The 12,249-nt window shown below is 34.2% G+C and overlaps 1 protein-coding gene across 3 annotated transcripts in view; it reads left to right on the forward strand.

Moving 5' to 3' along the window:
• Positions 1-12,249, forward strand: part of USP47 (ubiquitin specific peptidase 47) — a 117,150-nt gene that overhangs the window by 20,414 nt on the left and 84,487 nt on the right. Inside the window, exon 2 of one of the 3 annotated variants that reach the window (XM_011971488.1) lies at positions 11,547-11,606. The exons of the other annotated variants lie outside the window; for them this stretch is intronic. Within the exon in view, the coding sequence (XP_011826878.1) occupies positions 11,547-11,606 (60 nt within the window). The remainder of the gene's footprint in view (positions 1-11,546; positions 11,607-12,249) is intronic. 3 annotated transcript variants of the gene reach the window in all.

Consider the following 12,249-nt stretch of genomic DNA (forward strand, 5'->3'; position numbering starts at 1 on the left):
AGCTTCAGCTATAACACATTATGAAATTATTTTTCTGAGTGAATGTATTTTGCTTACAGAATTCTGTGTAGAACTTAGATTTTCTAATTCTGTGATTTGTTTTTACTAGTAAACATTGTAAAATAGCTGTTTTCATTTCTTTGCTAAGCAGAATTGTGTGTAAGAATCTACTTATCTTCTTACATACATTGTGGGTTTTTTTCATGTTCTTGTTGTATCTTTATGATTTTCTGAAGTGTTTGTGTATTCCTGACAAGCTTCCTCACATCCTTTGACATGTTTGTTTTCCTTGAGTATATAAGCAAGAGGAAATAAACTACACATTTTTAGAAAAACTGATATAAATCCTAGATAAAGAAAATAAAATTTTTTGAGAAATTTGAACCTACAGCTAGATATTCTGGATATAATTTGACAGTGGTAGAAAAGCTAAGGCTAAGAAGACTTTTCTGTTTTTTTAATTTGTATAAATGTATGGGCTACAAGTATAATTTTTTTTTCTTTATTAGACATAGGGTCTCGCCATGTTGCCCAGGCTGGTCTCGAACTCTTGGGCTCAAGTGATCCTCCCACTTTGGCCTCCCAGATTATTGAGATTACAGGCATGAGCCACCACACCCAGCCTACAAGTGTAATTTTATTACGTGCATAGATTGTGTAGTGGTGAAGGCAGGTATTTTAGGGTATCCATTGCCTGAGTAGCATATATTGTACCCTTTAAGTAATCTCTCATCATCTACCCACCTCCCACCCACTTAGGGCTAAGAAGACTGAGCCATTTAGGGGAAATTGTAGAGGGATACTAGTGGGAATGGAGTTGAAGATAAAGTGGATACTAAGAAAGTCTTGAATTTTTATGTTAGTATAGTTTGCATTATTTTCTGATATAGTGATTTCTAGAGATGTTTATTAGAAAGGCTTGATTATTTAGAAATGTTGAGATTTGATTTTTAGATTGACGAGTCATGGCAAATGTGGTATATTTTAATAACGTTCTTTAGCTTCAGTTTTCATTCACTTTAAAATGGAAGCATTCAAAACATGAAATCACAAAAATAGAAAAGCAATTTGATGCTCAAAAACTTAGAAATTGAGAAAATGCTAAAAAATTGTAACTTGATTAATGTCAAATTTGATGTTTTTACTTTTAGTTCTCTTTTATTTACATTTATTCCTAAATCGAAATACACTGAGTAAAAAGTCAGATTTTTAAAAAATATGATCAGACTTGTCATATTTAATTTAAGAACACAGCTTTCTGCCGCTTAGCTTCTATAGCTAACGTTTTAGATTTTAAGTAAGCAAAGTGAATTTTAATACTGAAAGTAAATTTTTTGAAGGGATCCTTGAGTAATAAGCCAATTATAACTGTTCTTTAATCTTTACTGTCCACTGTCAGTATTTTAGTATTATTTAGCAAATAGGACATGTTTATTTAAATTTTCAGAATACCTACAAATACATTCTTTATTTGATTATTTCTTATGCTGTGTAACTATCTTTTTAACGTTAACTTTTACATTGAATAAATCATTTATTTATTTTAATGTTTAAATTTTTCCACATTTGGCCAGTGAGAACCCTTTCACCTGATTTTTTATGACCTCTTAACATATACACGCCATTCTTCGAGTGCTTGTTTTCTGGCAGTACAAGATATCCCAAATTCTTGTAATTTCTCAGCCCTAATTCTAAGATTAGCCATTTCTGCAAAGACCTCTAGGTTCTTTTTCTGAAGAATGATACTTAGAAATTGAGATCTGGGTTCTAATTATACTATTGTTATAGTGATATCATTGCTTCTAGTCCTTTCAGTGGAAGGAGCTAGAAAATATGCACACAAACACATATATGAGTAAGAGCTGTATTTATTTTATATCTATTTCTCTCTATATATGTATGGATATATCCACTCAAATTATATTAATTTCTTTAATAAGCAGTTAAACTTTTTTATTACAAGAAAAATGTAGGAATTTATTTATGCTTCTATATATTTATACATATTTATAATATGCCTATATATAGTATGTTGTTTGTAATGTAGACATGTTGGAAACCTAGTCTGCTAGCAGTATTGCTTCTTCCACAAATTTATGGAGTTAAGATATTTATTTTTTAAAAATTTATTTTTTAAAAATTGTAAAATACACATAACATAAAATTTACCATCTTAACCGTCTTTAAGTATGTACAGTTCTGTGGTACTAAGTACATTGTTATTGTTGTACTACCATCACCATCATCTATCCACAGAACTCTTTTCGTCTTACAAAACTGAAGCCATGTACCTATTAAACAACTTGCCATTCCTCCCTGCTCCTAACCTCTGGCAACCACCATTCTACTTTCTATCTCTATGAATTTGACTAGTGTAGGTATCTCATATAGTATTTGTCCTTTTGTGACTGGCTTATTTCACTTAGCATGTCCTTAGGGTTTTTTCGTGTTGTGGAATTGTATCAGGATTTCATTCCTTTTTGAAACTGTGTATGTGTGTATATCATATTTATACATTATCATAGAATATAATAATCATATTTTATTTTTAATGTAAAGTAGATTTTTAGCATTTTTATTTCTATTTAGATAACTTTCCTTAACCATTTTCTTTTAGGTTAGGTCTGCTGGCATCAAATCTCTTCGTTTTTCTTCATCTGAGAATTTCTTGATTTCTCTGTGATTCCTGAAGGATATTTTCACTGGATGTGTAATTCTGGGTTGACAGCTCTTCTTTCAGCCCTTGAAGTGTTGTGCCACTTCCTTCTGCCTCTGTTGTGATGAGATCAGAGAAATCTGCTGTCATTTGAAATGTTTTACCCTTATAGTTAAGATGGGTTTTTCCCTAAATACTTGAAAAAATCTTTCTCTGTCTTTAATTCTTAAAGGATTTGATTATGATGCATCTTGAGATGGATTTCTTTAGGTTTACCTTATTTGGGGTTTGGTCAACTTCTTGAGTATGTAGGTTAATGTCTTTTGCCAAATTTGGGAAGTTTTCAGCAGTTGTTTCTTTGAGTACTTTTTAAACTTGCCCTCTTTCTTCTTTTCTTCCCGGATTTGAATGACATGAATGTTAGATCTTTTGTTACAGTCATGCAGGTGCTTGCCACTGATCATTGTTTTCGGGTCTGTTTTTTTTTCTTTATTGTTCAAACTGGGTAATTTCCATTATTTTTATCTTCAGTTCACTGATTCTTTTGTCATCTTCATTCTGCTATTGAGCCCACCTAATTAGTTTTCATTTCAGTTTCATCTGTTATTTATTTGCTGAGACTTTCTGTTTTTTTCAGGCGTTTCATGTATGTTAGTAATTGCTTATTGAAACACTGCTGGATCTTATGGTAATACTATGTTTAATTTTGTGAGTAACCACCAAACTGTTTTCCACAGTGGCTGCGCCATTTTACATTCCTACCAGAGTTCCAGTTTCCCCATATCCTTACCAACACTTGTTATTTATTTTCCTTATCTCTCTGTTTTTCATTTCAGTGGCCATCCTGTAATGAGTGTGAAGTCGTTACTCTTTGTGATTTCTGATTTGCATTTCCCTGATGATTGCTGATGTTAACCATGTTTTTATGTGCTTGTTGTTTGTTTTTACATATTCTTTGGAGAAATGTTTAAGTTCTTTGTCCATTTTTTAATCAGGGTGTTTGGGTTTTCCTGTTGTTAGGTTATAAGAATTCATTGTATATTTGGGATATTAATCTCTTATAAGATACATGGTTTGCAAATATTTTCTCCCATTCTGAGTTCTTTTTACTCTGATACTGCCCTTTGATGTACAAAAGTTTTAATTTTGATGAAGTCCAAGTTATTTATTTTTCTTTCGCTGCCTGTGTCTTGGTATCATGTCCAAGAAATCATTGCCAAATCCAAAGTCATGAAACTTTTCCCATTTGTTTTCTTCTAAGAGTTTTTATAGTTCTAGCTCTTACATATAGGTCTGTATCTATTTTGAGTTAATCTTTGTAGCTATTCATTTCTCTCCTATCTCCTTTGTTAAAGAGAAAATAAAAGCTTCGTGACCAAAGATTGAACACTGAGTAACAATTTTACTATTAAGCTGGGAACTAGATCCAATAACAAAGGGTTGGTGGTCAGGATAAGACTCGAGGCTCAGGAGAGGGAAAGTGATAGGTGTTTTTAGAGCTGAAACCCATGAACAATTTGTTTCATATCAGATAAGCAAAGTCTGTCTGTGCCTGATTAGATGGCATATATGAGCTAATTGTTTAGGCATTGTGTTCCCCTGAGTTGGTGTTGGTTCTTCTAGAAAGTTGTCATGGTGATGAACATGATTATAGTACTAGATGAAGATGGCACTATGGTAATTTAATAGAAATCAGGCATGCTTCACTGTCATCAGGCTGGGTGGCTAGGTCAGGATTCATCACCTTCCTTCTGGGGTCACTTTCTTTTTTCCTGTAATACATTTTTTAAGGAGTTTCTTTAATGATAATCTATTGGTGACAGAAATCTCTGTTTTTACATTCCTGATAGATATTTTTGCTGTTTGTAGCTTTCTGGGATAACAGTTATTTTCTCTCACAACAATGAAAATATCATGCTCCAGTCTTATGACCCACGTTTTTTCCTATTGACAAATTAGGCGTTAGTCTAGTTGTTTCTTTTAAGGTAATCTGTTGTTTCTCTCTGATTGCATTTTTTTTTTTAATTTTTAATTTTTGCTTTTATTTTTTGAAATGAAGTTTCACTCTGTTGCCCAGGCTGGAGTACAGTGGTGCCATCTTGGCTCACTGCAACCTCTGTCTCTAGGGTTCAAGTGATTCTCCTGCCTCAGCCTCCCAAGTAGTTGGGATTACAGTGTGTGCCTCCACACCCAGCTAATTTTGTATTTTTGGTAGAGACGGGGTTTCACCATGTTGGCCATGCTGGTCTTGAACTCCTGACCTCAGGTAATCCGCCCACCTGGGCCTTTCAAAGTGCTGGGATTACAGGCCTGAGCCACTGTGCCTGGCCCTCTCTGACTACATATAAATTATTCTTCCTTTATTTACTCTGCTTGAGATGTGTTGAGATTCTTAACTCTAAGTTCTAAGCCATTATTTATTTAAATATTCCCTCTGCTTTCATTCTCCCTCTTCAGGATAGATATTAGGTCTTCTTACTCTATTCTTCATGTCTCTTAATGCTCTAATGTTTTACATCTCTGTGTCACTAGAAGTTTAGAAAATGTCTTTAGTTCTCTTACATAGAGTTCATTAATTCTTTTTTCATATATTTTAAATATGCTGTTAAATTTTGTGTTTTTAATTTCTGTTATTTTCTAGGAATTCTGCTCAAGACTCAATTTTGAACCCACTTTTTTATTTCTTGAAGCATGTTAAACATTTATTTTATAATGTAACTGATAGTTTCAGTATTGAAGTTTTTGTGGATGTCATCTACTGTATTTTATTCTTAGCTGACTCTCTTTAAAATGGTATCATGTTTACGTATGCACACAGTGGTTTTTTAAAAATGTGAGCGGTTCATTTTTCTTATACTTATGAAAATACTTTTTGTGGAAATTAGTTGCACTTATGTGATTCCTTCCAGGAAGAATTTATGATTGTTTCTGCCAGGTGCCTGGGAATATCTCTATTTTAGAACCATTTTCCAAGCAATTCTTGGCTTGGAGTTTTTTTTACCACCAGATGGTGTGAATTGGGGCTGCAAATCAGCATGAAGACCAGCATGTGGTTGCACATTCTCAGGAGTACCCTCCTCTCATCAGCTCCAAGGTTTTAAACAGGCAGTCCTCTTTCAGTCTCCAGGAAGGAGAGGTTGAAAAATAGTGGAATAGACAGTGTTTTAACTGACTTTCCATTTGAGATAATTGTACATTTACTTGTAGTTTGGAGAAATAAAACAGAGATATCTCATGTATTCTTCACCCAATCTACGCTAATGGTAACACCTTATGAAACTATAATACAGTATCAGAACCAAGATATTGACAATGGTAGAGTCAAGATATAGAACATTTTCTTCACCACAAGGATCCCTCATGTTGCCCTTTGTAACTACACTCACTTCCGTTTCACTCCCTATTCCCTCTTTAATACCTGGCAATCACTAATCTCCTCTCCATTTCTATACTTGGTTAAGAGTGTTGTAAAAACGAAATCATAGATTGTAGAGTCTTTTGGGGTTGGTTTTTTAAAATTTAGTATAATTCTCTGGAAGTTTATTCAGGTTGTTACATATATCAATAGTTGGTTCCTATTTATTGCTTAGTAGTTTTCCATGGTATGGATGTACTGTAATCTGTTTAACCATTTAGTTGATGAAAAACATCTGGGTTTGCAGTTTTGGGCATTGTGAGTAAAGCTGCCATAAGCATTCCTGTATTTGTTTTTGTGTGAACATAATTATTTCATCTGTGATAAATGTTGAAAAGTGCAATTTCTAAGTTGTATGGTAGTTGTATATATAGTTTTTTTTTTTTTTAAGTTACCGGACTGTTTTCCAGAGTAGCTGTACCATTTTACAGGAAGGCATGAGAGATTGTTTCTCTGCTTCTTTGCCAGTATTTGATGTTGCCACTATTTTTTTTTTAACCATTCTGAAAACTATGTGGTAATATTTCATTGTGGTATTAATTTGCATTTATCTAATGGTTAGTATGTTGTACATCTTTTTATGTGCTTATTTGCATCTGTTTATACTCTTCATTGAAATGTCTTTTCATGATTTTTGTCTATGTTCTAATTGGATTGTTTGCTTTTTTACTGTAGGTTTTCAGAGTTCTTTATATATTCTACATACTAATCCTTTGTTGATTATGTGGCTTGAAATATTTTCTCCCAGTCTGTAACTTTAATCCTTAAAATAATCTTTGCATAGTAGACATTTTAAATTTTGATGAAGTCTTATTTATCAATTTTTCCTTTTATGATTTTGGTGTCAAGGCTAAGGATTCTGCCTAGCCTGTATTCGGAGAACATTTTCTCCTATGTGTTTTCCTAAAGGTTTTATAGTTTTATGTTTTCCGTTTATGTTTATGGTCCACATTTATGTTAATTTAAATATAAGATGTAGAGTTAGGTTGAGAATTTTTTTTTTCTTTTGCTTCTGGATGTCTGAATGAAATGTTCTAGCATCATTTTTGGAAAGATTATTTTTCTTCCATTGAGTTGCTTTTGTACCTAGGCAAAAATCAGTTGTGCATATTTGTGTAGGTCTCTATTGTGACATTGATCTGTTTATCTCTCTACCAATACTACACAGTCTTGATTACTGTTGGTGTATATTAAATCTTAAAATCAGGTAAACTGAGACTTCTCACTTTATTCTTTTTCAATATCCTTTTAGTTATTCTGATTCCTTTGCCTTTCCCTGTAAGTTTCAGGATAATCATCAAAATTTTCAAAAAGTCTTGCTGGGATTTTGATAAGATTTGCATCAGACTTTACTATGGTTTGAATATTTGTCATCTTCAAAATTCATGTGGAAATCTAGTTTCTATTATGACAGTATTGAGAGATGTCAAATACCTTTAAGAGGTATTTAGATCATGAGAGCTCTGCCCTCATGAATGGACAGGAGTGGGTTCATTATTGTGGGAGTGAGTTTACCCTCTCTTTCACCCTCTTTTTGCTCTTGCACCATGTGATGCCTTTCATCATGTTATGATGTAGCAGGAAAGCCCTTGCCAGATGCTGGCATCTTGATTTTGGATTTCCTAGTCTCCAAAACTGTGAGCCAAAACAATTTCTATGCTGGTAATTGGTATATTTAGATCATTTATATTTGATGTAATGATTAATATATTAGAGCTTAAGTGTGACATTTTATTTTTTTGTTTTCTGTTTCTTTTTTTTTTTCTCTGTTGTCTTTTTCTTGTTTTCCTGTGGGTTATTTGAACATTTGTCTAATTCTATTTTGAGTAATTTGTAGTATTTTTCTTGTTTCCCTTAGTATAGCTTTCTTGATGGCTTCTTTAGGTATGACACAACGTATATCAACTTATCACAGTCTACTGGTGTTATTTTACTAGTTCAAGTGAAATGTAGAAACCTTATCTCCCTTTATGTATTTTTACCCTACTCTATTTATAATTGTGTTAAATATTTGCTTGACTTGTAACCACATTAGACAATGTTTTAGTTTTTTCCTCAACTGTCAAGTCTTTAACAAAAACTCAAGAGGAGAAGGAAAAAGTATTACATTTAGCTGTATTTTTACTTTCTGTGTTCTTTTTTCCTGATGTTCTAAGGTTTCTTTGATGATTTCTCTTTTGTTTAAAGAACTGTCTTTAGCTGTTCCTTCCTGTAGGGTAGTGCCACTGGATGCAAATTCTTTTGAGTTTTCCTTCATCTGAGAATGTCTTGAGTTCCACTTGATTATTAAAGCAATTCCTGGGTCGTTTTTGAAGGGCATTTCTGCTGGTTATTGGATTCTGGTTTGACGGTTATTTTCTGTAAGCACCTGAAAAATACTGTGCCACTTCCTTCTGGCCTCCATGGTTTCTGGTAAGAAAATTATCCTGCTTTTCTGTTCTTTCTCTTTTCATTCTTTTTCCTCTCTTTGTTTTAATTTTAATAGTTTCTTGTGCTGTGTCTTAAGCATTCATTCATTCATATTCATCAGTGCTTACATTTGTTAATACCATCCAATGTTATTTGTTATCTTAGATACTGACTTTTTTTCTCTTCATATGGGTCATAGTTTCCTGCTTCTTTGCATGTTTATTTTTTTCCAATGGGATGCCAAACATTGAGAATTTTACCTTGATGGGTCCTGGATGTTTTTTATTCCTGCAAATATTCTTGAGTTTTGTTCTTAGATGCAGATGGTTTATTTGTAAACAGTTTGATCCTTTTGAGTTTTGCTTTTAAGCTTTCTAAGGTTGGACCAGAGTAGTCTTTAGATTAGGTCTAATTTGGTCCCACTACTAAGACAGTACCCTCTTGAGTACCCTTATCTGATGCCCTGTGTATTACGAGATTTAAAAAATTCTGGTTGGTGGGCGGCTGAGTGCAGTGGCGCATGCATGTAATCTCAGCACTTTGGGAGGCTGAGGCGGAGCAGATCATGAGGTCAAGAGATTGAGACCATCCTGGCCAACATGGTGAAACCACATCTCTACTAAAAAATGCAAAAATTAACTGGGCGTGGTGGCACATGCCTGTAGTCCCAGCTACACGGGAGGCTGAGGCAGGAGAATTGCTTGAACCCAGGAGGCAGAGGTTGCAGTGAGCCGAGATCGCACCACTGCACTCCAGCCTGGCAACAGAGCGAGACTCTCTCTCTCTCAAAAAAAAAAAAATTCTGATTGGTGGGAATTTTTTCCTGTGGTTCTTTTTCCTGTGGAACCAGGGATTCTTTCCTGTGGTTCTTTCCCTTGCCTCAGGCACTCTCTTTACACACATATGCTGATGAGAAATCAGCTGAACACTCTAGGGGGATGCACTGTAGGTCTCTTGGAGCTTGCTGTTTGCACAGAGTCCAGCTTTCTTCTGCCCTGTATCCTGCCCTGCGAATTGTAGCTCTTTCCACCCCCTGAACTCCCAACTCTATCTTGTAACTCAGGGAGATTGCTGGACTCCACCTGCGTTCTCCCTCCCTGCACTGCAGCCTAGAAGGTGGCTCACCATTTTTGTTTCTGCTTTCACAGGGGTCATTACCTGTGTTGCCTCTTGTTCAGTGTTTGAAAATCATTGTTTCATACATTGGGAGATAAGGAGCACCAACAGGATTGGAATGTTAGATAAGATGGTGAGAGAAGGACTTGATTGAGAAATTAACTATTCTGATTATCTTTTGCTATATAACAATCTGCCCCCAGGTCTAGTGACTTTTCTCATAGATGTGCAGTTTGGGTAAGGTTAGGCTGAAACAGCTTGTTTCTGCTCTGCTAGACATCAGCTGGGGGCAGCAGAAAGGCTGGGGGCTGGAATCGTCTGAAAGCTTCCTCACTCAACATGTAGGTGGTTGATGCTGGTTGTCTGCTGAGATCTCATTTGGGATGTGGCTGGAACATCTACACAGAGTCTTTCCAGTGGCTGCTTCGCTTCCTTCCTCACAGCATGGAGGCTGGGTTCTAATAATAAGGATCTGAGGGCCAGGAGGAAGTTATTACACCTTTTCTAATCCAGCCTTGAAAATCATGCTGTGTATTACAGGGAGTCACTAAGGCTGATCTGTATTGAAGGGGACTGGAATTAGCCTCCTACTTTTGCTGGAGGCAAGTTAGACTCCTACTTTATGTAGGGAGGCAAGTCAAAGAATTTGTGGACATGTTTTAAAGTCCCACAGCAGTGATACTTGAGCAAAGGAGGTGAGGACATCCCGGAAAAAGTATTCCAGGTACATGGTACAGATACATAAAGACCCTGAAGGATAGTGGATGCCTGATAGTTTAGATTTGTTTATAGTTTAGTTACCACTGGACAACATCACCTCCTTGAGGGCAGGGTGAACAGTGTTGGGAGAAGAGTGTTGAAAGATAGTTGCAGTTCAACAATTTTTTTTTTGAAGGCACCATGTATTAAAAATTCTAAAAATGAGTACATATACTTTGATCTAGTAATTCTTTCTTTAAGAAATTATCTTAAGGAAAAAGTATACAAACAAGCAATGTATTTGGAGGTGCTTAAATGCCCATTAATAGCAGATTAATTAAATTATGGTTTGTCTATATAATGGAACACTGCAGTTTTTAAACTAAATGTTTTGGCACAGAAAAATAAGTGAGTATTGAGGGACAAGAAGTAGATTTCAAATACTGGTATATAAAATTGTCCTATTTGGTTGAAAGTACTCTCTCTATATAATATGTGCATAGAATGGAGAAGATGAGATGAGAGCAATGGTGGCTATTTTAGAGTTGCTTTTCAGAAAACTGTATGTTGCTATTTTAACAGAAATATATTTCTATTGTCAAAGTAAAAGCACCTTTTAAAAGAATATGTTGATTTCTTTTTATTAAGTAAAGAAGGGAGAATAAAACAAAATATGTACAGAAAAAGTGTAGAGTGATGTAAAATCAAAGTTTTTCAAGAGATGATCTCTTGATTATAGGTTACTTTTATTTCCTTTTATATGTTGTTGTATTAATTGTAATTTAGTTGTTAAACTCATAAGAAGGAGATATATATTAAAATAAAATAGTTGTGAAGGATATTGTTAAGCAGCCTTGTTTTAAGGGTAGCTATCATGTGAAAAATTTAAATTTAGAGACTAGCAAAATCAAGAGATCTCTTGGTTTCCTTTAGTGCAGAGAACTGCAGAATTTCTTTACTGGACACAAAATATTATGTGACTTACAACATTTGATTTACACACAATTCTTAAGCTATCATTCTTTGTTAAAATGTGGCTATTTTCCATATTTATCTTATTCCTTATCACCTCTTTATCATAGATTTTTAGTAACTTTGCACATTCATGAATAAAATTCTAGATGATGTACTAATACTTTAATTAATATTTTATTGCAAAAATGTTTTTAGGTTAATTGTTCTCATTTCACTGTCTTTTCCCTTTATTTTATATAAATAATTTGTAATTCATTTTGTTCTTATATACCATAGGATGTGTTTTGGAGATGCAGACAAAATATCTTTGATGAAATGAAGAAGAAATTTTTACAGGTAGACTGCTGATGTAATTGCCTTAGTGTGATAATCAGCAGAGCAAGTAACAGCATGTTAGTATTTTTGTTTAATATCAAGGCATGTCTTATGTTTTATGCTTGTTTGGCTATTTTATTTCTACCTAATTTTAATAATAAAAAAGTCACCTTAAATGAATTTGTGTCTGATAGTACCTTGTTTTTCGCTAGTGAATGAAGGAGAAAAAACTGATGGAAAAACTAAAGAACCCTTTGTTATGATGTTGGGTATGATAGTTGCCTATTTTCCCAGATATATTTATTTTCTGAGATATTAATAATGTAGGAAATTAAATCATTTAAAAATTTACAAAGTCAAAATCCAGAAATCCTATTACTACTAAATTTCTGAGAGCCTGTGTGCACTACAGACTTAAACTTCCATGTGATGTAGCATTCTGGTATAATCTTTACTTGATACTTAATTTTTCCTTCAGTCCCTTTGCTCTGTTTTTTTCCCCGGAGTTGCTCATTTAATCTCTCCTATCCTTCCCAAGTGTGGCAAGAGACCAATTAGAAAAAGATCACGTAGATAACATCAGAGTTGGCTGCGGTTTTGAGGTGGGGTGAAGGGAGGATCTTAAAAATAAAATCTCTTTTTTCAAATATAAGTTAGGACCTTC

The sequence above is a fragment of the Mandrillus leucophaeus genome, unplaced genomic scaffold, assembly GCF_000951045.1.
Source record: "Mandrillus leucophaeus isolate KB7577 unplaced genomic scaffold, Mleu.le_1.0 Scaffold1228, whole genome shotgun sequence".
In the NCBI taxonomy this organism is placed as follows: Eukaryota; Metazoa; Chordata; class Mammalia; order Primates; family Cercopithecidae; genus Mandrillus; species Mandrillus leucophaeus.